Here is a 26,547-nt window from a genome sequence, read left to right as displayed (position 1 = left end):
CGAAGATGTCAGCGACGCGTTTTATTTAGCCTCGTTTTGAAATTGCACAATCCGTTTCGTGTTCTTTATTTCAATATTTTTTGGACAATATTGTAGGCTTTTCTGTTGCTATCTGTATATTGTAAGTAGAGGCCATTCTCGAAGCTCAGTTAACAATGATATGCTGAATTGGTCTGTGACGAGCAGCCAAGTCGCAAGTCATTAACTGGCAAAGAAATGGCATGATAACTTGTGAAAAAAAATATGATAACTTGTGAACAAAAATATAAACTTAAATACTTTTAGTTTTACAACTTTTTTCACGTAGTTTAATCCATGTTATCATGTTGTGAAAATACTAGAATATATGCGAAAAAAATTCCAGGCTTAATTAATCAGATTCTTTTTATATATTCCACTGATCCATAAAAAATGTTAAAAATTAAGCTGGACTTCAACATTGAAAGATAACTTTGCTGTAGGACAGAAGTCAAGTGTATTTTAGATGTATTCGCAACTTCACGGATCCAGAATAAAATACGACATTTTAATGTGTAGTAAAACCTGAATTATTTTTTCAAAGAATGATAGAATACTGGTGAATAGAATACTGGTATTACTGCATGAGTATTTTTACTGATGGTCAAAGTTGAAAGCACTTATAACTGAAAAAGGGTTCTGGGTTTTGGAGCTTTGTTGTTCGCAGCTAGTAGTTCAAAGATCGTGGAAATAATTTTGAAACTGAAAGCTTACCACACCTATTTTTTTTTATATGTTTGCAAAACAGTTGATAAATAAAAATATTAATTTCAAGTCAATATCACTTATCAGTGAACATCTTTAATAAAGTAAAAAATAATTATTGAGATTAACATGATTACATACCATTTAGTATATTGGTATCCTGTAGCACAACTTAAGTTGATCTTTAATAAAGATATCGCTCAACTGAAATCAAATTTTTACATCGATTGCCACTGGTATGATCCCAGCTCATCACAGCAACCAACAGAAGCTTGTATCCAACCTGTGCAGATGATATGCCGAAAACTTGGGATATGGTTGGTTTGTTTTAATATGATTTATATTGTTTTTACTGTTAATCATATCCTTTATCCTTCAACTCAATGAACTTCATGAAGCGTCATCAACATCAAGTGAAAGATATTGGAAAACACCTAATTTGTAATCTGACCAAATTTACCTGACATCAATGAAGTTATTAAATTTGGCGAAGCGCTTTTAACTTTAATTAATTGACCAGTGTATATTTGTATTGGAAAAAGAACAAAGAACTTAATTTGTGTTGCAGTTTGAATACTATTATAAAACTAATAGTAGAACACTGTTTGATCGTATGTTCTGATATTGTTTTACTTTTTCAGGTGCTTCAGAAAATTGAAAACCAGGAGTTCAGCAGCTCAATTACCTCTGGAACTGACACTTGACTAAAGTCTCCCTAAATCTTCTATACACTGACATGAAAACCACTTCATCTTGCTTAGAACATGGACTTCCTAATCAACAAGCTTGAATTCTTACATTCAGCTTGAGAAATTGTAGAAAGCTGCTAGATATTATTCAAATTTTGAGCTAGCCCTGCTACGTTTTAAAAGTGCAGGGCTGCCAAATTATGCACGTTTAGTCTAGTGCTGACTTATAAAACAATACGTAGGGTTTTAGTACGGTTTAAAAAAGGTGAGGGTGCTGCAAAAATGGGATAGGGGCTAAGGGAGAAAAGAGCATGTAGATGAATTTGACAGAAAATGTTAGGAATTGTATTTAATGAAAGTAATATTAGTTTATAACTGCCATTTACATACCATTGGTACATGATTATAATCTGTGTAAATTTAATCAAAAGATAAGAAATATTTCATTAATTTAAGCGTTTCTTACTACGGTATGAATGCAGAAGGATGCACATGCTGCTCTCCATGAGGGTAGAAGGATGAAATTAAGAAGGACAGTATGCAGTACCCTGCCATAAATCTTCAGCTAAAACCCTAAATACGTATCACACTTTATCTTTGATAAGATCAACATTTGGTCGTGACACAGGCATTTTTCTAACAGACAATCTGTTACTTGAATGCTTTAAGACACTGGAAAAGAAATCAAATAAAAACATCAATAAACAGTCGAGTGAGTCATTGTTAAGAGAAAAAGCACAAGCTTAGTGTAAAACTGATGTAGGGATATATAAAACAGCAAAAAGAAAATGTACAGACCATATAGTTTTAACTACTGTGTTCAAACGACACGCATTCATCTTGAAATACATGAGACAAAGCATTTTCAGTACACCTCAAATGTTTATAATCCTAAAAATGACTTGATGTTGATCAGATGCTGCAGCATTCCTTTGAAGACAACAAAACATCAACATTGCAGGACGGAGCAGTTGAAGACTTGAATTTGATAGAAATAGAGAAAACTTCAAGAACTACAACAATCGCTTTTGCATTGCATGCAACCTTTACCCATTACATGAAATTGTAACTTTTAAAATATTCATCTGTGAAATTCTATCAATAGTTAGCTCTATGATTTTTTTCATTTATGTTTAAATTGTTAAATAATTGTTCAATATATGATAGGTTAATGAAAAATTGTTGTTTAAAACAAATTTAAAATGGGATACATAACTGCTGCATTACAAAGCTGTATAGCGCAAACTATTTTTTTAATTTGATTCAATCTTAGGTTAGAAGATAATTATTAGGAGTTGTCAATTTTTTTACCTTTATCAGATTGGTTGTGGGTTCAACCCCCACCAGTCTTTTCTGAAAGCCTTTCATATTTTTGTATTGGTATCCACTAAGATAAAATACTTTGTTGTGTTTGTATAAGGTATCGACTTTCGTCATGATTGAGCTGGATAACAGAGACGAGTACCAACTCAAAACTTTTTGATTTTGCTCATTTGGAACAAATTCAGACCACCAAAAGAAACCTTTTAATAGATATCTAGATTATGAATAGTTAAAAAAAACACTAGACAAACAAGGCAAATTTATATAGCGCACTGCAGTCATTATACTTGGATGAATAAGTTTAAATGTGTACACAAGTGGTTGGCATTAATATTTTTCAACAAGCCCTTCTATGTAACAGTCTTAAATATGAGCAAGTCCGTAAAGCATTTTACCAGTTCAGGGCTTGTGTTAATTTTGACCACTGTGCACTGTCATATTTTCATATCGTAGATCAGAATAATTACGAGTTTATTAATTAGTTTTATATATAAATATATATATATATATATATATATATATGTAGCCTTAGTTGGAAAATTCTATCTATTGTGCCAAAGCTGATGATATGTCTTTCTGAATAATTGGCTATGCCTTAATCCTGATCGGCAAATGTTCCTATTTGTATCGCCTACACATGATTGATATTTCTTGCTATCACTTTCTCCACTATCTTAGTATTTTTCCATTCATCAATTATTGGTGGAAAAAGTGCTAGATTAAGGATAATGGATTATGCTTTTTCAATTATTATTGCGAAATGCATTATGAATAATGCTTGCTCAGCATTAAGTCATATGTATACATTTTTAATGAACATATTTATGAACTGAGATTTTTTATAGCTGCACTCTCACAGATTGACCATTTTGACAACTTTTTTGTTTTTGTCTTGGAATGAGCCAACTTTTGCATCTGAAACCCTTTGATGTAACACTGCTGATAGTAGATCAGATAGCAGTTTTAATATTTACACCTCGAAAATTGATGTTTTATTGCTAAAAGCGTTACTACCACTATAAGAAAAATGAAATTGGGATCTGTTCTTTTCAATTATAACGTTTTCAATAATTGTAGAGTTAATTCCCTTGTTCGACTGAAAAATTAGCAGACACTCATTTGCGTTAGCTCTGCAGCGCTCTTGTTTTATTGGCGATTAAGGTTGAATGCTGTACATCAGTTTTGATGATCATTTTGTGACGCTGTATTGCCATGGATGCTGCTTATTCTGGTTTCAACATCTTTGCACAAAATAGTAATTGTTTCTTTTATGCAATGTGGACTTGTGTTACATTACTACTAAACATGATATTTAAGTGATGAATAATGTTTTTGTTGCTTCTCTTCATAATTTTATATTACACACAAGTTATTTAGATTTATTAAGAACAGGTGAAAAATCTTTTTTTTTTTAACCAAAGCGATTTTAATGAAAACTATTTTCTTCCTCATATTTTGACCATCAAAAAAGGAGATATTTTTGTTGATTGTTATAAAATATGCGCATGGTTAGAGTTAATGATGTTACAATCATTAAATTTGAGATTTGTTAGAATTATCTCCCTTGATGTGCATATGTCAAAATTGTCTCCCTTGATGTGCATTTGTTAAAATTGTCTCCCTTGATATGCTTTTTTTGTTCATATTGAAATATGCTTGCTAGCAAAAATTCTTAAGCTTATATGGTATTTCGATAACTTTACAACATTCTCACATTATAGATATATATGTTTTTTATCTTTTAGTAGAAAACAATTCAGAGAAAGAATATTTTAAATTACAATTAACTTTTAAGAAATAATTAGATTCCTATTTTCTCTGTCTGCTTATGACCATTTCTCTTTTATGTCAAGTAAATGAAAATATATACTACAAAACTAAAATGTATAGGTGAAGTGTGCCAGATGTTGGGCTCTTATCAATGACCCTCCGAACACATGACAGTGCTTTAACAACTGAGCCATCTGGGCGGCTGATTATCATAACATAACAAGACATCAATTTATATCTATTTTAGCATATGTACAGATTAAAATTGATTGAAAATATCTCTCTTGTACACCTCAGTACTTCAAAAATGTCAAAAGAAGTTAAATATGCACCAACTTCAAAAATAACACTTCTTTCGCTAATTAATACTAAGTTACTTCAGATACTGTGTGTGGGGGCTCATCACAAGAAAGTTGTCACTCTATATTTACTGTGTGTGGGGGCTCATCACAAGAAAGTTGTCACTCTATATTTACTGACTGGCTACGACTGTATTGTGGTCAGCCATTGCAGTGTTTAACTGTTCAGTTGCATCTAGTGTTTTTCTGCTGATCCATTGTAATTGAAAATCGATCAAAAGGTCGACCTTGGTGACTATTGATAGTGATTTTGTGAGAATGTCTTTTTTTGTCGGAATAATTCTTTTCTTGTAAAACAGAATTTTAAGTCAAATTTCTTATTTGGGGGAAAATTAATTTTGGTTTCTAAATCCATTAATTTGTATACTGTTGAATTGTTGTGAGGTTAAATTAAATAACAAATAGGCATGTGATGAAGTTATCTGTAGTCATGAAGCAAAAATGCAAAAAGTGAAGTGCTTGTATCAGGATGAAAATAATTATCGTAGTTATCAAAGTCATTAATCGTTTTTCAATCTTTTTTAATTGAATGTTAAAATTGGTCCGATTCCCAACACCAGATCCACTGCCTGATTGACATTCATGTAATATTGAATTATTTAAATGGTTAAGCGAATTTTGTACAAATGTATTGAACCTTCATCATATAGCTATATGCCTTTGTTGTAAAATGCATTAGCGGTAGTTTTATGAGAAACAGCTGTATGAAATTGATCATTGTCTGATACCCACAGTTGCTCCATTTCAATAATCTCCATTTTAAGGAATTTCTAGTGAATGAATTGGGATACCTGTAGGTATCCAAAGATTGAACATGCTAAGTTTTGTACACACTATTCTTGAACAAATAACTGTTGACTATGTACATGTATTTTTATGATAGATACTGTTCAGTATGCATGCCATTTCATGAATGTTTCATATACAACAAAATGTCTTTATAACCAGGGACAGAATTTGAATGTACAAACACACATTTTTCAGGGTAATGCGGAAACGAAACTAGTCAAGCACCATGGCAGGAAAGATTGGGAAAAAGTTTAAAAGCTTGCCCAAGTTCCGGAAGCAGGAGAGTAAAGGTGCATTGAATGTTTCTAGCACATCTGCATTGATTAGTCCTAGTTTATTTATTTCACAGGACTGGTTCTTGTTTTGCAATAATTTTGAAACTATTAATTACAACATTGTACTAATTTTGTTTGTCGACTCAATGCTTTTGATAAAGTGGTATTTCTTTTTGTGGAAAATACATTGTCCGGCTTCGTCAAATTTGTGAAAACGAAGCACATTTACTGGCTTGGTTAAATTTGTGAAATCGAATGACATTGTCCGGCTTCGTCAAATTTTTGAAATTGGTGTATTTTGTCTGGCTTGGTTAAATTTGTTAACCCAGAGTACATTGTCCTGCTTTGTTAAATTTGTGAAACCGGAGTATATTGTCCGGGTTGGTTAAATTTTGGGAAACCTGAGTATATTATATATGTCCGGCTTGGTTAAATTTTGGGAAACCTGAGTACATTGTCCGTCTTGGTGAAATTTTGGGAAACCGGAGTACATTGTCCGTCTTGATCAAATTTGTGAAACAGGAGTACCTTGTCCATCTTGGTTGTGAAACTGGAGTACATTGTTCGTCTTGGTGAAATTTTGGGAAACCGGAGTTCATTGTTCGTCTTGGTGACATTTTGGGAAGCATAACATTAGCATAGCATAAAAAATATTAGCCTTCATAAATGTTTTTTTTCCGGTAATCGCTTCAAGGCCACAAATTCTCCAGTTAATAAAGCGCCAGAATATGGCTATTTTCTTATCTGTACACAAATCATTTAATCTTTTTTATCATTAAAGTCAAATGCGTTAAACATAATATTGCATAGAAATTAAAAAAGGAATTGCAGAAACCTATAGTGTGCCCTTTTAATACCAGTTTGTTTAAAATTGATCTTTTTTTGTCACAGATAACCTCCGGCAACTAGACATAAATGGGCGAGATTGTCAGGAAATTATTAATGCTGTGAGACATACATACTTGGACAGTAACTTCCAGACAGCATGGGAACTGAAGTCGGCATCACTTGTGGAAAATAGGGAGCTGCAGGAGAAATACAGGTGACATTACAGGAGTTAGGAGTATAAGTATATACTAATTTATTTAGCTCGATTGTGACATAATCTGATAGCTTATAGAATCACTCTCCAATCGGTTTCCTGGGCAGAAACCAGTACTGTGTACTTTCTTAGAGGCCATGTGAAAGTACCCTTAGTGGGGAACAAACCCATAACCTATTGGGTGAGAGGCGGACACTTTTACTGCTAGATCACTCAAACTCACTAGGAGTTTTCTATCATTAGATACCCCTGGTACTGAATAACTCTGTGCTTTATCATGTTATTTTGATAGACTACATGGGTGAAAGTTTTCAGTATTGATACTGAATTCAGTATTTTGGAAAATATTTATCCTATAATGTATTGTAAAAATGGCATTTTCCTATGTAAACACCCTATTTTCAGTATTTTGAAAAATTCATACTTTCACCCATGAGATTATTAATGTACAACTGCCAATTAAAATATTGTTTTATGTGGTGATAAAAGGATTTGCTCTTGTTTTGTGAACGAAATATTTTTTTCTCGGCATCAATTGCCTTTTTACGCCATCACTTTTGTTTTCTTACAGAAAAACATGATTCAAAAAACCTTTTTGACTCTGTATGCTAAGAATATGATCTGAAGTATGAATTACAGTGTGAAATGTAGCTGTACAAAGGCTTTTCATTGGCTATACTTTTCAAGATATCCAAATGAAACTTGTTACACTTGTTGCCAGAGACAACTTGCACATGTGACTTTAAAAACTGTTGAGTTATTCCCCTTGTTTGAAAAAACAACGACAGGAGAGCAGCACTCTTGCATTCTATCAATTACATTTGTTTATTGCAGAGCCAAGAAGGCCGACATGAAGGAGGAAGGAAGGAATATTTCCGATCATTACGCCTTCCTTGTGTTTCGTGACGGAAACCAGGTGCCTGCTATTGTCAAAAACGGGCTGAAGTGTCGCGGACTGTCGTATAATGGATTAGGTACAGATTGAAGAGACATTTGATGTTCTTTATTTAAAGCTTATGAGGCAAAAATATGGACAATCACAATGTTTTGAGATCAGTTGTATGACCTTGTTTGTGATGGCATGGTGTCCTCAGTGGTGGCATAATCGTTTGGGTTTTAATGCGATATTTCAAACTTGGCCATATCCATGAAAACACTCCAGATATTAAAGTGAAATTTGGAATAAATACATGATGCCAGAGACAATATGCTTAATAATCGTCAAGTTATTCCACTCTTGTCATAAAAATAATTGAGCATTAGGATTGGCCCATGGCATTCTTGTTTTGTACATACGGGACAAACATTTTAGCTAATGTGAGAACAACAACATAACTCAATATTAGTAACTAAGTTGACTGTATATTTGTCTTCTGGGAGATATGTTAAATGGGGGTCCCATGTGACAGTGCTACATTTAAGAAACCAGGGTAGCTCTAACCAGGGTTATATTCTGTCTGTGCACTTTGCTTCAAAAACGTAATATGACTATCATTCTTATCTGAGCATTCGCTGAATGGGCCTTGCCAGTGCGATTAAAACTAAACTAATAACCACCCATTATATCAACATTTAGCCTTGATGGGAAAACAAAATAACATTATCAATGTGTAAAATGATGGGAATATCTGGTTAGTTGATGTCATTAGTTTGTCCAATGGTGCCAGTATATTTTACCATTGGTGCCTTATGTTGCCAATGGCAATAAATTTTGTACATCATTGTTTGATATTGCTTTGCTGGAATCATTTCTGAATTTTGCATTGGTACTTCTACCCAAACACAGGACATATGGAAAGATTGGCAGCCAATGTGGGGAACCTCTGACTACCAATGATTTCCGTGATTTTATGATGTAAGATGCATGTATATATTTAAGGTGACAGCAAGATGGGTGTGTATGTCTGGAGGAACGCAGATGTGCAGATAAGGGTCTCTGAGGGCTGGGGAATTAACATGTGTACGCTGATGGTCTTCAAGGTTAGATAATACTATTACCTGGGAGTAATACAGATATGATTGTATCTCTCAGATTCTATGTTTCCTTCAATTTTTATGGGTTTCAAAGGGTTAGACTGTATTTGTATTTTTTCAAACTCGCCTATCTTAAAAAAAATTAGAGTAGTGTTTAGGAAGCCACCCTGCATGTGTAAGATTCAATTGCAAAAAGACTCGTTTTAATACTGGCTATTTTCTGTTGTTAACCTATAGAGAATATGGCATTATTTTTATCAGACCCACTCAAATCTTACCAGACTTGGCTAGCGGGTTAAAACTCTGCCAGTCTATCTGAATTGAAAAGTGCCCGTCTGCCAGACATGTCTGGCAAATTTTGTACGGGTCCGGCAGCTCTTTCGTAAATGACGGTCTGGATGACCAACATATATTGAAACAATTAAATAACAGAAAGATACATTAAAGTTAATTGTCTGTAGAAACTGTTTGCTGATTATTTGCCTTAGCGGTAGTTAGTCGATCCCACATTGATATTTGAGGTCACATAACATCGCCATAAGTTGGCCATTTCCGATATGGAATCATGATGTTGATTGCCGGAGATAAACGAGTAAATATGATGCATTTGTGACGGCTTTTTATTACAACTGTTTTGTTTATACTAAACAACATGTCCATGTAGTGTGACAGTGTGTATATGTTTTTTTGACAATAAAATCAGGAAAGCATTAAAACCATTTGATATTCATTTTTTATTCTTTTTGTATACTTTTTAATGACACGTTTGTCCGGACAGGCAAATATTTTCTCTGACTGGCTAAAACTTCCAATTTGCCTGTCCGGTGATCAGGCAGAATTTTTTCAATTTCGGGAAGACTGCTCTGCATCTGAATTGTTTTCACATTTCAGATGATGATGGGAAAATGCAAGGTGATAGCTCCATCAACAACTCCTGACAATGTAATAGAGCCTACACCTAACTTTGACAGCCACGTTCCTCAAATGATGGCGAAGCCTAGTGACACTATAGCTACCCAGATTGCTAGGTCACAGGTGAGCTGGTTGTATAAAAGAATGCATTAATGCACAATTGCAAGAAAAAAAGAAAATTGTCAAAAACGTGAAATTGATATTGTTGTGTTCAACAGATTTAGTTTGGGGGAATTTTTCCAATTCGAAATTTACTGGGGTTGTGTATCATGTAAATTCCGGTAATTTAAAAAAAAAGCGTCAGTATATTTATCAGTACTCATAAACAGATACGATATTAACTCAGAAACCATTATGCATTATTTTTAAACAGGGAAACACACACGAGGCAGCAACATGATTGTTGCGTTTATTATCTTAATAATGTAAAATGATGCATTATCAGCCTCCTACTAGCTTGCATTGACATTTCTAGGCTTGTTTTGTGAAAATACTGTATTTGCCAATTTTTGGACCAGCTGGTGTCAAGCCCCTTTAAAGTCTCAGATTCACAAATTTGTTAGGTTCGTAAATTGTAAATACTTTAAGCAATATTTTGCTACTAATTTCACAGCCATCTTATTAATGAGCACGTACCATTAACATATTAAAACAGAATTTCTGTTAAATATTAAGTAGGGGTTAGGAAGGTTTCATAAGGGACAGGGTGCTGCAGAAGAAGAGCAGGGCGCTAAGGAAAAAAGGTCCATTGCTTAGCTAGGAATATTTTGAACATTATGAATTTGAAGGAAAATGTTACGAATGTTAGGATTTGTGTTATGTTGTTACTTATTAACTTTACTATAATTTAATATTAAGTGATTTAAGATGACAACTGCCAAATATGTAAAGTTTGTTTGTGTTTATAATAATATTATAAGTTTTAATCAAAACAAAAGAAATATGTGACAGTCTTAAACATTAAATTCTATGAAAGTAGGAGGATGCCGATGCTGGTCTCCATTTTAACATTAATCAGTTAGATTTTGACATTGATGATTGATTGAAAAGGTTTCTCTGATTATTGCCAATAATCTATAATGTTTTTTCGTCCATTTTTCTATCCTTTCTGAGAAGTTATCCCATTGTGTTATATTTTCAGATATACCTGTATGAGTACAATGATGATTGTGAGCCAACTGAATTTCCCCGCCAATGCCTACCCTATGCCCTTCTTGTCTATGAGAAGTCAGACAATCCAATCCCCAAGCCCATCAAAGCCCCCACCCACCAATATGCCATACGCCCTTCAGAGAGGATAAAACTCTCCAGGTCAAGTAAGAGAGATGAGGAACCTGCCAAAAAGCCCGAAACTAAGGACAAAATTACTGCACCAAATTATGCACCAGAGATGATTGATTTGTGTGTTCCTAGATTGTCAAAAGCTGATACTAAGGACAGGACAGAGGTTGTTGAAACTATGGCAAATTCTTTAGATTCTTTATCTCAGTCAAGTGATAGAAGCGAATATGGACTCTGTGTACCTAGGCTGACTTCAGGTCTTCCATCAACCAGAGATGGGTCAGAAATTAGGGATGCTCCTTCAGCAGCTAGTGTAAGCTCTGTCCCACCAAGCGATCCAAGGTCGCAACTCAGCTTTCTTCAGACTACCATGTATCAGCCGTCTTTTGGTCCAAGTGATGATGAAGCTGAAATGTCTCCAATTGTTGATGAAGATGGTGACACAGTTCTAGATCTTAATGCACTCCTGCAGAAACCTAGAATGCCCAGCCTGCCTCCAATAAATCTGCCATTCATAACAGACACTAGGCAGCTTCGAGATGATTTTAACGAGTTAGAGGCTGGAATCCCACGGGATCCGAGGCTTCATAAAGCATCTGTACCTGTAAGTGTTCAAAGTGATCCAAGATTAAGAAGAGAAGATCCTCGGCTTCAAACTAGAGGAGAGCCACCTCCTAGAAGGCATGAAACTAGATATGAGCACAAGCCGAAATATAGAAGTTCAAGAATGGATAATAGATACTCTAGAAGCGACTCTACACAATCGAGAGAAAGAAAGAAACTTTCTCTTGGTGACTATAAGAAGAAAGTTAATGCTGTCAGTGTGCAACCAGAATTCTTCGATCCTCATGAACCACTAGAGCCACTGCATGCCTCTATTATAGCAAACCCTAATGTGCAATCAGTGAAGAACCCCCTTTTAGGCAGTCAAACTCTGCTTCAAAGATCAGACCCACCAAATACTACTTATTCTAGTCAAATAAATGTTCATAGGGATCCTCGGCTAAATCGAACACAGGAAGCAAGTACAAGCTTCAGAGATCCTCCTGTGCAAATTCAAAGTAACACAGAACATAGAGACCCTAGAGTATTGTATACTTCAGACACATCTGGTGTACCTCTTGATCCAAGACTGATCAGCTCAACTGTAAATTCTAATTCCAATCTGCAAAATTCTGGACAATATAATCAGGATCAAGCTATAAATAATGAAACATTGGTTTCAGAGGCTAGTGCTATTAGTGGAGATTTTGTACATGAACCAGATGATATGGCAAAGGCCTTGAATGAACTTTCAGATCCAGATGATACCAGCCAGTCTCCAAAAAGAGCTTCCTCCCCTGAAATTGATGATCCAACTCTTGCAGGAGCAATGAAAAAGCTTGTTGAGCACTCTGCAGATGTTTCTCTGTTTACTGAAGCTCTTAAAAGCTTGCAAGAGTCTGCTGCAGACTTTGGTGACCAGCTTAATGATCCAGAATTCCTTGTTAAGAAAATTGCTGAGAAGATTGAAGACCTTACTCAAGTAAAACAAGAGAAAGAGAGATTAGAACGTGAAAGAAGTCAGAAAGAAAAAGAAATATTAGAAAGGATAAATAGAGACAGGTTGGATAAAATGGAAAAAGAGAGATTGGCTGAACTTGAAAGAGAGGAAAGAGCTGATGCATTGTTTATGGAAGGTTTTGAAGAAGGTGAAGATATAGATTTGAGACCAAAGATAATTGGGAAAATAATTGCAGATATTCAGTCACCAGATTCAGTCCTGTCTCCAGATGTTTCAAATGATGCTAAATATGGTGATTCTCAGGTGAAATGTATTCCTCTTGAGACTTCAGGAAATGTAGAAAATAAGGTTGACGGTGGTACTAGTTCTGCATTAAATGAAGCAATGAGAAAGACACTTGAAGAACTCAGTAAAACTGAAAAGCAAACAGCAGTAAACCCAAACCCAAGAAACAGACTAAGAAAGAGTCGTTTCGAACCGCAAGTAAAAGGGACAGAAAATAATAGTGTCGAAGATCTTGAAAGCATACCAGTTCCCCCTTTGCCAGAAAAAGATCAGGTTAAATCCCATATTTTAGAACCAAAATCTTCAAATGTGTCACAAACGTCACCAAAAGATTCAAATCATGATAAATTACAACTAAAGAAAGGCAGTCTAGGTGAACTTGTTAGAAAGAGGGCACAGCATCCTGTAGTGGAAATTGACCCATCTACCAATAATGCTGTTGTTGAAGACAGACAAAATGTTGGGGATAGATTAAATGAGAGTAATGACTTGCAATCTAGAGTAATGGAATTTCATGGAAGTCATGAACAATATCAATATAGTGGATTTGATACAGATAGCCCTAGGGGTCGTGGTAGAGGCAGAGGATTAAGAGATATAAGAGGAATGGAACATCAACACTATGGCAGAGGAAAGGATGAATATGTTGAAAGAGGTAGAGGAAGATTTGTAACCAGAGCTGGTTATGAGTCAAGGAATTGGGAATCGCCAGACAAGAGACATTATGAAAGAGAGTACAGGAAATCTAGAAGTCCTGACAGAAGGCACAATGAAAGAGCTAATAGTCGTTCTGCAGATAGAGAAACAAGGTCAAGAGAAAGGGAGAATGATTATGAAAGTTACAGGGACAGAGATGGAAGGCATTATAGAGATATTGAAAAACATTCAAAAGAAAATGAGAATAGCGCTTCAATTGAAAAACAGATGGATTATCAAAAACAGGAAAAACCTGAAACAAAAATTGAAGAAAACATGCAGAGGCTTCCATTTGAAAAGGGAATGGTAAATAGTCCAGTGATGATAAAACCTAAAGGTATTAGACTTCGCAATGAGAGTCATGAACATTTAGATGATGATGAAGATGAAGATATTGATCTTAGAAGTGGTTTTCCAGCACATAAAAATGTGCTTGGAGGACTTAAAGCAAAGACAGGTAAGCCACAAATCAAGTTCAATCTGAAGAACATGTCTCTTAGTCAAAATAAAGGTCCACAATCAGAAAGTAATGAAAAATATATTGATAAGCATGAGGACAGTGACGGAAGAAATCAAAATATTCCAGCTGAAACATTGACAACTGACAAGTTAAGCAAGAATGAGAATAAACAATCTGAACTTTATGATCCATTTGATTTAAGTGATGTTGATGAAAGAGAATCTGTTGAAATGGACTTAGATAGTGACATGGATAAAAGTGACAATGAAGTTGTTAAAGTATCTGTTGAGCTTGACTACGGTGATGTTGACTTAAGGTCAAATGACAGAAGCAGTAATGAAAACTCCCAACAAGAACATGTAGGTGATTATGATTTTAGAAAATCACAATCCAGAAGTTTATCACCGCCTGGGAGAGAAAGCAGTTCAGAGAGAAAAAAACGGCAGACAAAATTCATTGATCCATTCGGTCTTGATGAGGAATTTCATCCTGCTCATTTGGCTGAAAATATTTCAGATTCCCGGTTGTGGGATGATACTTTGAAAGACAATAGAAGTCAAACAGGTTTTAATAAATCAGGATCATCTGTAAAAAAGGTTGTGCAAGAGTTGAGTGCAAGTCAAGACTCGAATTCCAGTGAAGGACCAGGTATGCTTTTTGATGCATATTCCTTAGGAGGAAAAAAGGAAACAGTAATGCCATTGAATGAATTTGGTGATTATGATTGGAGACAGGCAGAATCTAAGGAAAAATCTCTCAGAGTATCACTCGGCCCTGGATTAACAAGTTATACTGACTCACAATTAAAGCAGTTTAATGAAAGTATTCACAGTTTGTTTCCTCATGGTGTGCAAAGGCCTAACCCTAATGCAGATATTACCATTCAGAGGCAGCAAAATCAGCATGTCATTGGAGACACACCATCCAGCTCTCAATCTGGTGACGGTGAAAGTCTGAAAAAAGTTATGCTGGGTCTGGATTTTTCTAACATAAAGAACATTTTGTCTACTGTTAAACATCGTGTCGGTGGCATTGTTGAAAATAATAATGAAGGCAGTAATTCTGAAGCTGATAACAACCAAGGCAGAGGATTTCCAAATTCAGGTACCGGTATATATATTTACTTGTGAAGGGAAGCAAATATCCACACAATCCAGGTGAAAAAAAATTCCACCATTTAAGCTTTGTTTACACAGCGGATTATTATATATATAATTATATTTAAAATGAAAAATGACTAGCACTTCAATTACATTTTATAATGTTAGCTTCTCATCTATTGTTGTTATGTTCAGCTTTGACATTTAAAGAAGTTTAAATACAAATGTAGTTAAAATAACTTTTTATTTATTTCAAATTATAGATACCCGATAGGAAACAATAAATTCAGGTTCATAAATATACATACAGTACATTAGTGCAGTGTATAAACTGTACGAAATAACACAAGTTCCATTTATCTTAATCAATGGAAAAAAACACACACCAAAAATCTGTACTAACAACTATTACTTTATATGATCAGATGGACCCCAGCAGGATTCATGGAATCAGCAGAAAGAAAAACCAGGACTGGCAATTCCTGGTTTTGGAGGTTTTGACGAGCCAGTAATGGACAACATACCACAGAGTGCAAAGGAGTTTAGTCATGGGAAGTTTGGCAAGAATGCCAGTGAGGATTCTAAAAATGCTTCTGGGTTTGGACCAGTCAGTAAGGATTCTTTTTGGAACTCTGAACATAGATGGGGTAGAAATAAAACGGATACTGATGATAGAAATAGGGGCAATGTTGAAAAACATGAAGTAGCAAAGACAAGTAAAGGTGTTTCTGAGAAGCTGAAAGGTGTTGAGAAAGAGGAAGTCAAGTTAGATATGAAAAGTGTTTTTGATGCTGAAGCAAGGAAAATAAAGCCGGGAAAAGTATCAAGTTTGACTGCTGAGAAGAAAATTGATCAAGGAAACTATTCAACTCCAAAGAGCAAAAACCAGTACGATGATGATGACTTTGATGATGATATTTCCACTCCTTTACCAGATATTTCATATCAGTCTGCTTTGCTTGAATCCATGGAACAATCTGCTCTTAAACTCAGAGGAGATGATGATGAAACTCCTTATAAAGACTACAGAACACTAGAAAAAACTCCTTACGGTAAAATAGCTACTGACAGTGAAACTGATAGAAAGTCTCGGAAAAGAATCTTAGAGTCAAGTTTAGAAAGCTTTACCATACCAGTTTCAAAACAGTCCAAACTAGAAAGTGTGGAAGATTTTATCACTCTAGATGATTCTGACAAAGACATTGATGATGATAGTGATGACGATGATGAGGGTTTAATGATTGCCAGCGATGTAGAGGAGGAAGATGAAGGGCTTGTTATTGACCTTTGTCCTACAACACCAACCACAAAATCTTCAAGCAAAAAGAAGGTAAAACAAGGACAATGCTCTATAGTGGATATAAGTATCCTTGATTCCTTCAAAACCTTTGGTGTAGGTGTCTGTCTGAAACAATCATCTTGAATGTTTTTCGGAGAAACATGTAGTAACATTTCCCATCAGAAAATAAAATTCTTTCGAAGTAAAGCCCCCCTCCCCCCATCGGTGGCTTAAAATGTCCTAATAAGTTAAGCCCCCCAATCGGTGGCTCCCCCCTCCCCATCATTTCTGATAAGTGAAGACCTCCATCATTGGCTAAAATATGTTTTAATTAGCTAAGCTCTGCATTGATGGCTAAAAAACATTCTTATAAGTTAATCCCCCAGACTGCAGATTACGGGTAACAGAGATGGTAAGAATGGCAGGGTCGTATTGGAAGCAGTTTCAACATCGTTGACTTGAAGTTGAACCTGGTAGGCTGAGCGAGTATCAAACTGCACACCCAATCAGTGGCTTTCTGATAAGTTAAGCACCCCGTCTGTGGCTGAAATATGCTCTTCATTATGACCCCCATCTGTGGCTGAAATATGCTCTTAGTTATGACCTCCATCTGTGGCTGAAATATGCTCTTAGTTATGACCCCCCATCTGTGGGTGAAATATACTCTTAGTTATGACCTCCATCTGTGGTTGAAATATGCTCTTAGTTATGACCCCCCATCTGTGGCTGAAATATGCTCTTAGTTATGACCCCCCATCTGTGGCTGAAATATACTCTTAGTTATGACCCCCATCAGTGGTTGAAATATACTCTTAGTTATGACCACCATCAGTGGCTGACATATGCTCTTAGTTATGACCCCCCCATCTGTGGCTGAAATATGCTCTTAGTTATGACCTCCATCTGTGGCTGAAATATGCTCTTAGTTATGACCACCATCAGTGGCTGACATATGCTCTGAGTTATGACCTCCATCTGTGGGTGAAATATACTCTTAGTTATGACCACCATCAGTGGCTGACATATGCTCTTAGTTATGACCCCCATCTGTGGGTGAAATATCAGTGGCTGACATATGCTCTGAGTTATGACCTCCATCTGTGGCTGACATATGCTCTTAGTTATGACCCCCATCTGTGGGTGAAATATACTCTTAGTTATGACCTCCATCTGTGGGTGAAATATGCTCTTAGTTATGACCACCATCAGTGGCTGACATATGCGCTTAGTTATGACCCCCCATCTGTGGGTGAAATATACTCTTAGTTATGACCCCCATCAGTGGTTGAAATATACTCTTAGTTATGACCTCCATCTGTGGGTGAAATATACTCTTAGTTATGACCCCCATTTGTGGGTGAAATATACTCTTAGTTATGACCACCATCAGTGGCTGACATATGCTCTGAGTTATGACCTCCATCTGTGGCTGACATATGCTCTTAGTTATAACCCCCCATCTGTGGGTGAAATATACTCTTAGTTATGACCTCCATCTGTGGCTGAAATATGCTCTTAGTTATGACCACCATCAGTGGCTGACATATGCTCTGAGTTATGACCTCCATCTGTGGGTGAAATATACTCTTAGTTATGACCACCATCAGTGGCTGACATATGCTCTTAGTTATGACCCCCATCTGTGGGTGAAATATCAGTGGCTGACATATGCTCTGAGTTATGACCTCCATCTGTGGCTGACATATGCTCTTAGTTATGACCCCCCATCTGTGGGTGAAATATACTCTTAGTTATGACCTCCATCTGTGGGTGAAATATGCTCTTAGTTATGACCACCATCAGTGGCTGACATATGCGCTTAGTTATGACCCCCCATCTGTGGGTGAAATATACTCTTAGTTATGACCCCCATCAGTGGTTGAAATATACTCTTAGTTATGACCTCCATCTGTGGGTGAAATATACTCTTAGTTATGACCCCCATTTGTGGGTGAAATATACTCTTAGTTATGACCACCATCAGTGGCTGACATATGCTCTGAGTTATGACCTCCATCTGTGGCTGACATATGCTCTTAGTTATGACCCCCCATCTGTGGGTGAAATATACTCTTAGTTATGACCTCCATCTGTGGCTGAAATATGCTCTTAGTTATGACCACCATCAGTGGCTGACATATGCTCTGAGTTATGACCTCCATCTGTGGGTGAAATATACTCTTAGTTATGACCACCATCAGTGGCTGACATATGCTCTTAGTTATGACCCCCATCTGTGGGTGAAATATCAGTGGCTGACATATGCTCTGAGTTATGACCTCATTCTGTGGCTGACATATGCTCTTAGTTATGACCCCCCATCTGTGGGTGAAATATACTCTTAGTTATGACCTCCATCTGTGGGTGAAATATGCTCTTAGTTATGACCACCATCAGTGGCTGACATATGCGCTTAGTTATGACCCCCCATCTGTGGGTGAAATATACTCTTAGTTATGACCCCCATCAGTGGTTGAAATATACTCTTAGTTATGACCTCCATCTGTGGGTGAAATATACTCTTAGTTATGACCCCCATTTGTGGGTGAAATATACTCTTAGTTATGACCACCATCAGTGGCTGACATATGCTCTGAGTTATGACCTCCATCTGTGGCTGACATATGCTCTTAGTTATGACCCCCCATCTGTGGGTGAAATATACTCTTAGTTATGACCTCCATCTGTGGGTGAAATATGCTCTTAGTTATGACCACCATCAGTGGCTGACATATGCTCTTAGTTATGACCCCCCATCTGTGTGTGAAATATACTCTTAGTTATGACCCCCATCAGTGGTTGAAATATACTCTTTAGTTATGACCTCCATCTGTGGGTGAAATATACTCTTAGTTATGACCTCCATCTGTGGGTGAAATATACTCTTAGTTATGACCCCCCATCTGTGGGTGAAATATACTCTTAGTTATGACCTCCATCTGTGGGTGAAATATGCTCTTAGTTATGACCACCATCAGTGGCTGACATATGCTCTTAGTTATGACCCCCCATCTGTGGGTGAAATATACTATTAGTTATGACCTCCATCTGTGGGTGAAATATACTCTTTAGTTATGACCTCCATCTGTGGGTGAAATATGCTCTTAGTTATGACCCCCATCTGTGGGTGAAATATACTCTTAGTAATGACCTCCATCTGTGGGTGAAATATACTCTTTAGTTATGACCCCCATCTGTGGGTGAAATATGCTCTTAGTTATGACCACCATCAGTGGCTGGCATATGCTCTTAGTTATGACCCCCATCTGTGGGTGAAATATACTCTTAGTTATGACCTCCATCTGTGGGTGAAATATGCTCTTAGTTATGACCTCCATCTGTGGGTGAAATATGCTCTTAGTTATGACCTCCATCTGTGGGTGAAATATACTCTTAGTTATGACCTCCATCTGTGGGTGAAATATGCTCTTAGTTATGACCTCCATCTGTGGGTGAAATATACTCTTAGTTATGACCTCCATCTGTGGGTGAAATATACTCTTAGTTATGACCTCCATCTGTGGGTGAAATATACTCTTAGTTATGACCTCCATCTGTGGGTGAAATATGCTCTTAGTTATGACCTCCATCTGTGGGTGAAATATGCTCTTAGTTATGACCTCCATCTGTGGGTGAAATATACTCTTAGTTATGACCTCCATCTGTGGGTGAAATATACTCTTAGTTATGACCTCCATCTGTGGGTGAAATATACTCTTAGTTATGACCTCCATCTGTGGGTGAAATATGCTCTTAGTTATGACCCCCATCAGTGGCTGACATATGCTCTTAGTTATGACCTCCATCTGTGGCTGACATATGCTCTTAGTTATGACCCCCATCTGTGGGTGAAATATGGTCTTAGTTATGACCACCATCAGTGGCTGACATATGCTCTTAGTTATGACCTCCATCTGTGGGTGAAATATCCTCTTAGTTATGACCACCATCAGTGGCTGACATATGCTCTTAGTTACGACCCCCATCTGTGGCTGAAATATGCTCTTAGTTATGACCCCCATCTGTGGGTGAAATATGCTCTTAGTTATGACCCCCATCAGTGGCTGACATATGCTCTTAGTTATGACCACCATCAGTGGCTGACATATGCTCTTAGTTATGACCTCCATCTGTGGGTGAAATATACTCTTAGTTATGACCACCATCAGTGGCTGACATATGCTCTTAGTTACGACCCCCATCTGTGGCTGAAATATGCTCTTAGTTATGACCCCCATCTGTGGCTGAAATATGCTCTTAGTTATGACCCCCATCAGTGGCTGACATATGTTCTAAGTTACAAATCGTGGGGTGAATGCGAAAAGGTTCTAAGTGACATTAAACGAAGAAGAAGATAAAATACCCCTCCCAACAGTGTTTGAAATACTAGGTAACGCCTTCAATTGGTTGCTGAAATATGTTATACCCTTTAATTGACTGAGAAACAACAGACAAGTGTCCAGTCAGTAGGACATGCATGCAGTGTTCTAGTTCACAATTTTCACAATGCATAATATAACTGTTTAGATTCCTGATGAAGAAGAAACCAGTGTAGATGACAACCAGGAAGATCCAAGAGCTGAAACACCTACAATAATAGATGATGAGGTAGCTTACCGAGTTTTGTCTTTAGCTTGTCTTTTTCAAAAATAAAAGAGTGAAGGGGCCATGTTCATTAGCATATTGAGTCTGACCTTAAAACTGACCCATTACTGATTTTTTACGTGTTTTTATTGTAAAACTGTTTTTAGAAGAGTTATTATAGCACATTGGCCACATGCTGCACACATATATGCTGTTTTACAATTTCTCACTCATTATTGTCAAAAAGAACTTTTAAATTCTAGGAATTATAACAGATAATAATTCGCTTTTCTGAATCTGAGTCTCGACCTGAGGCTCAAAACATCAACTATATGGCCTTAGTGACACAGAGACATAACCTATTAAGTGCAGGTCCCATCACTTACCGAGACATTTGTGGAGTTTTGCCCTTTAATTAAATAAGAACAATAAATAATGGTTTGCATCCATTGGCTTTATATTCGCTAAAAAACAGATTTAAACTATCAACAGAGGTGGAAAAATAGGCGCAAGCCCTTCACTGGTTAAATGCTTTCTAGGCTTGCTCAAATTCTAGATTTTATCAAGAAGGATTTGTTACGAGGTTTAGAGCTTTTTCATCCAAACCCTTATTCTGAGGACTGTCTCATCGAGTTTTAACTTAGTTTTCACCGATGATGACAAAGTGGTTACCCCAGCATTTAGGAATAATGATATGTGTTTTACTAGAGTATATAGGGTATAATTGTTTTCTTTCAGTGTATAATATTTATTTTTGGGAAGGTGAAGTATCATGCAATCTTACACTGAAACAAACAATTTTTCAAAACAATTTGTAAATAGTCGTTAAGTTGACAATTTATTTAGTTTTTCAGACAGCAAAATTGTATGCAAAGATTATGTTTGAAACAGTCAAGTATCAATTTCATTTCACAGATAAATCTCTATAAACCACTGTAAAGCATAAAAGAGATATGTACATCAGACCTGACAGTTTTTTGTAGGAATACAATTTATGGCAGCATCACGTTCAAATGCTTCTAATGGGTACATTTTAGATTATCAAACTTTAAAGTATGTTCTTCCATTTCAGCCCACTGAAACCATTGGTGCCGAGTTGGAATCGGATCCAAATCACATGGAGATTGCATCAAGCAGTAACGAAATGAGGTCAGCGATAGAGAAAAGTCGTAAAAACATGGTGATTAAATTTAAAGGAGATACGAAGAAGGTCAACCCGAAAACTGGAAAAACGTATAGTGAAAACATAGGATCATCCATTGAAGTTGTTGGACAATCATCTAGGGTCAAGAAAGACACTTCTAGCCCACAATCTATTAACAATCAGAACTTAACATCAACATCTCAAAGCTCCATACTCCATCTCCCATTGTCAACTGCTTCTCTTCAGCATCAGTCAGACTTCCCAGTTGGAAAGTTCAAACCCATAGGATCAACAGAGCCAAAAATTACAAAACCATCCACACCGGAGACTGAATCTTCCCCAGTAAACATGTTTGCTCCTATAGAGGAAATGCAAGATAAAGTTTCCCCACCTGTTTCTCAAGTGCCATATAGAATGCTTCCGCCATTGCCTTCAACAGTAATTCCTGTTAATCAACTCGCCCAGTCACTATCTGGACAACCACTTAAATTTGACACTGGTTCATCAATTTTACCGCCATTACTTCCTTTCCCTGTTCAGAGGCAACTATTTCATCCTCATTCTGGTGGTCCTCATCATTTGCCTGGTCACGGTTATGGACCAGCTGAATCAAGCCAAGCATCAGCTTCGTCTAGCTTGGATAGGTCATCAAAAGACCCATACGAATGGTTTAAAGATAAAGTGGATCCATCTCCAGGTCCAAAATCATTGGATGCTAAAGATCCAGCTAATTGGTTTGCAGATAAGATTGGTAAAAAGGAGACTAAGTGTGAGGAGGATTTTAGGTCTAAATCAAAAGATTACAGTGATAGTGAAATGAAGGCAAAAAGACAGAAAAAGAGAAAGAAGAAGGATAAGGAAAGTCCGAGAAAAAGTTCAAGGAAAATAAAAAGTGAACATGATCATAGTCCTAGTCCTAAAAAGATCAAATATGAAATGGACGGTAGGAATAAATCAGAAAGTCCGAAAAAGCTTGAAAAGAAAAGACATTCAGAAATCAAACTTGAACGAGAAAGTCCGAGCTATTTTGAGAAGAGAGGACAATCACAAAGGCAGGAAGAGAGTGATTCCAAAAATCTGATAACTGCTGATGAAATCAATCAAGACAATATAATAAGGGATGTATCGAATCTGAAATCTGATGTTGATGGACAAACACTTAAGACTAGTGGTGAGGGTAAGAAATGTGTAAATGAATTTGGGAACAAGATTCTTGAGTCTTTGTCAGAAGTGAAGAAAGTGAAAAAAACTACTAATGACAAACCTCAGTCAACTGAATCGCCGAAGAATATACATGAAATGAAAACTGCAAGTACTCCTGAAAAAATACGAAATAAAGTAGCAAAACCATTGCCAGTGAAAATAGACTTATCAATAAAAGAGAAAAAAGATATCCAGTCACCCGTAAAAACAACTGAGAAAATGAAAAAAGATGATGGTCTGATTGTCATTGAGTCGGATGAATCAGAATTAGAAGATGGGGAGATATCTGATGACTCGGATGATGGAGTTGAAGAGATAGTGAATGATAGGAAAGACACAAGAACTGTTGTTGAACATTATAGTAGGTCTGCAAGTGAAAGACTTGGCCCATATCACAGGGATCAGTCCGATTATCTCGATACTCCAAAAAGAAATGTGAATTTTAGAAATGATTATGATGTGCGTCAGGGCAGAAGATACACAAGTAAAGGTGAAAAAGGTGCTCAATACTGGTCTGATATTATATCCAATCCAGACACAAGAGAGGAAAGAGTGAAAGCTACAAGGATTGAGTCACCTTCTCTTAGGAAATTAGAACCAACAGTGCATAAGGATACAGAACTGCTTAAATCTGTAGCTTCCTTTACAAAAGCTAAACAAAAAGTGCAAGCAGTTTGCCAGGCAAAGACATTGGAAGAATGGCTAAAAGTAGAGTTAGAAACGGATAGTGTTGAGCATTTAAAGGATATTGTTCCCTACCCCCTGCATACAGATTTGACTACATTTCCTAAGGCAAGGCGTAGGAAAGTAAAACTTAAAGTAAAACAAACAATTGAGCAAGAAGCAAAGAAAAGAGGCCAGACAGCACCTTTTGCTTCGAGTAGTCAGCAAGCATCTTCCACTCTACAAAGTGATCAACAATCTCATATAGAAGTTGAGGAGACTTATAAAAATGAAAGTTATCAAAATATTCCATCTTACACCAGAAATCAACAAAACTTCCAACATGGGCAATTTGGACAGAGGTTCAATCAACAAGGTGGTTATCAGCAGAGGAATGATCCCCCCTGGAACCAGAAGAGACAATATCAGAATAGGGGACAGGGTGGGAGAGGAAATAATATAACTGTTGGTGAACGAGGGAATAATGTAAATATTAGTGAACGAGGGAATAATTTGAATATTGGTGGAAGAGGAAATAATATAAATATCAGTTGCAACCAACCTGGACAAAGAAATGCTCCCGCACACCAGCCTGAGGTTGTTGTGATTAATGATGAGCTGGACCAGGTTACGCCGGAGAAGCAGCCTCAAACTGATCCCAACTTCATTAAAATCAGCTACTCCCCTGAAGTTCACAATGACCAATTGGAAAGAGAATTGGCACTTGTTAAAAGAACACTTTTAGAGATCAATAATCGAGTACCAAAATCAGGCCCTAATTTTACAAGCCTTAATGAATCAGAGTCTTTCCCATATAGAATGAAAGTATTAGAAGACAAGAGAAAGGTTGTAGCATTAAATATGGTGGAGGGTGAAATACGGACATTGTTGAATAAGACTTCTTTTTACGGCTATCCACATAGAAGAGTACCTGAGGAGCTTTTGCTGAACTCCGAAAGGAACACCTTTAAATCACTTGAAGAAGATGTGTTTCTTATTCTCATGATGCCTATCTCAGTGAAACCTTACATGAAACTCCTACAGATGAAACTAAACATTGAAGAAAAATTGCATCTTAAAGAAAACGCTCAAACTCCGACTGAAGTGAAAGAAATCAATGATCAGCTGAATTCAATGCATTCTCAGAGGCAGTCGCTTTTACGATCATTTACTGGTTACCTGAACAAGAAGCGGATTCAGAAGATTCAAGACACAGTGGATAAGTACACTTTGGTGTATGAGCACTTTAAGGGGCTAATGCCTCCGACTCCGGACTCCATGTTGAAGCATGTCAGAACAACACAGATGGATTTAAGACAACATCTCATACTGGCCAAACAGTATATGGTGGGTAACGTATCTGTTTTATTCATGGCCTGAATTAATGGTTGGGGGAGGGGGGGGGGGAGGGGGGGGGGGGAGGTTATCATAAACTTTAATGGTTACAGATTGAAGTATTTATTTTTCCACATCTTTGACAGTTTGACAATACATGTAGAATTGGGATTAGCTGGATTAATTCTGTGATACATTGTGTAGTACAATGATTTTAAAATCTCTTAACTGCAGAAGTTTCAATTATTTCCTCCATTATATAATAACTTGTTCTTATTTTGTAGGCAATGGATGAACTTCACCACAATCCACCGGCTGTATAGGCCATTGTACAAAATACTGCCTCTTGTATCTTAGTTTTTCAAATTATTGAAAAGGTGTCGGTATCTGTCTGTCCGTGTTTAGCTATGATCATTACATTCAGTTTACAAGATTCAAGAAATGGCTGTATTATTAGCTCTACAGTTTGGCTCAAGACATTGATTGCATGCCATACACATTTGAATTATTCTATGTTTTACCTTTTCAGGATGTGCTAAGCAAAATACTGTTCTTCATTACAAAAAAAAGTTAATCAAGCTAGGACTTGATTTAAATGAATAATATGCAGGTCATTGACCTTCAAACAAAGATAACATTAATTATCCCAATTTTATCTAGGAATAGTAAATCCATAACAATTTATGTATAAACTTAAAACTATTGACATGCTAGTGAATAGCTGCATTTAATCAAGATTCTTAGACATATTAGGAGCGTAGGTTTGACAAGTGATAATAAGTCATAATATTTGTATCCACAAAAATGTCTCATTTCATGACAAAATAATTTTTAGCCATATTTTGGAGCTTAACTTAACCCAAGTGCTTTTGTAATAAAATGTACATATTGTTAATATTAGGTCACAAATTTTTAATGGCCATGCACATAAAAATGTCTCTTATCATGCCAAATAAATTTCATTACTGGTTGATGGTATTCTGTAAATATTTCCATTTTGTATTCAGTGTGCATGTTTATGTTGTTCCTTCATAAAACTATTCTATTGTCAATGAATTGCCTCCATTTAGAATCTACATGTATACAGACTTATTTAAACTTCCACTGTCGACAGTGGGTGTATATTTGTAATGACTTTTTGAAATAGATACTACATG

At 36.4% G+C, this 26,547-nt stretch overlaps 1 protein-coding gene across 1 annotated transcript; it reads left to right on the top strand.

Moving 5' to 3' along the window:
• Positions 1–11: 11 nt before the first annotated feature.
• LOC128209350 (uncharacterized) lies at positions 12–26,547 on the top strand. The gene is made up of 11 exons (XM_052913363.1): positions 12–121; positions 5,849–5,943; positions 6,820–6,970; positions 7,805–7,944; positions 8,850–8,950; positions 9,836–9,979; positions 10,998–15,186; positions 15,608–16,512; positions 20,989–21,069; positions 22,118–25,402; positions 25,675–26,547. The coding sequence occupies exons 2-11, from the start codon at positions 5,880–5,882 to the stop codon at positions 25,711–25,713; spliced, it is 9,099 nt and encodes a 3,032-aa protein (XP_052769323.1). The 5' UTR covers positions 12–121; positions 5,849–5,879; the 3' UTR covers positions 25,714–26,547.

This window comes from Mya arenaria, chromosome 2, assembly GCF_026914265.1.
Source record: "Mya arenaria isolate MELC-2E11 chromosome 2, ASM2691426v1".
Classification (NCBI taxonomy): domain Eukaryota; kingdom Metazoa; phylum Mollusca; class Bivalvia; order Myida; family Myidae; genus Mya; species Mya arenaria.
The sequence above is the reverse complement of the archived record's forward strand: the minus strand, read 5'-3'. Positions and strand labels throughout refer to the sequence as shown.

Bases quoted from the DNA above. Each gene is read 5' to 3' on its own strand.
- LOC128209350 (XM_052913363.1), top strand. From the start codon at position 5,880: ATGGCAGGAAAGATTGGGAAAAAGTTTAAAAGCTTGCCCAAGTTCCGG. The intron at 6,971-7,804 runs GTGACATTACAG...TGTTTATTGCAG, and splicing joins GAGCTGCAGGAGAAATACAG to AGCCAAGAAGGCCGACATGA. The intron at 16,513-20,988 runs GTAAAACAAGGA...ATAACTGTTTAG, and splicing joins AATCTTCAAGCAAAAAGAAG to ATTCCTGATGAAGAAGAAAC.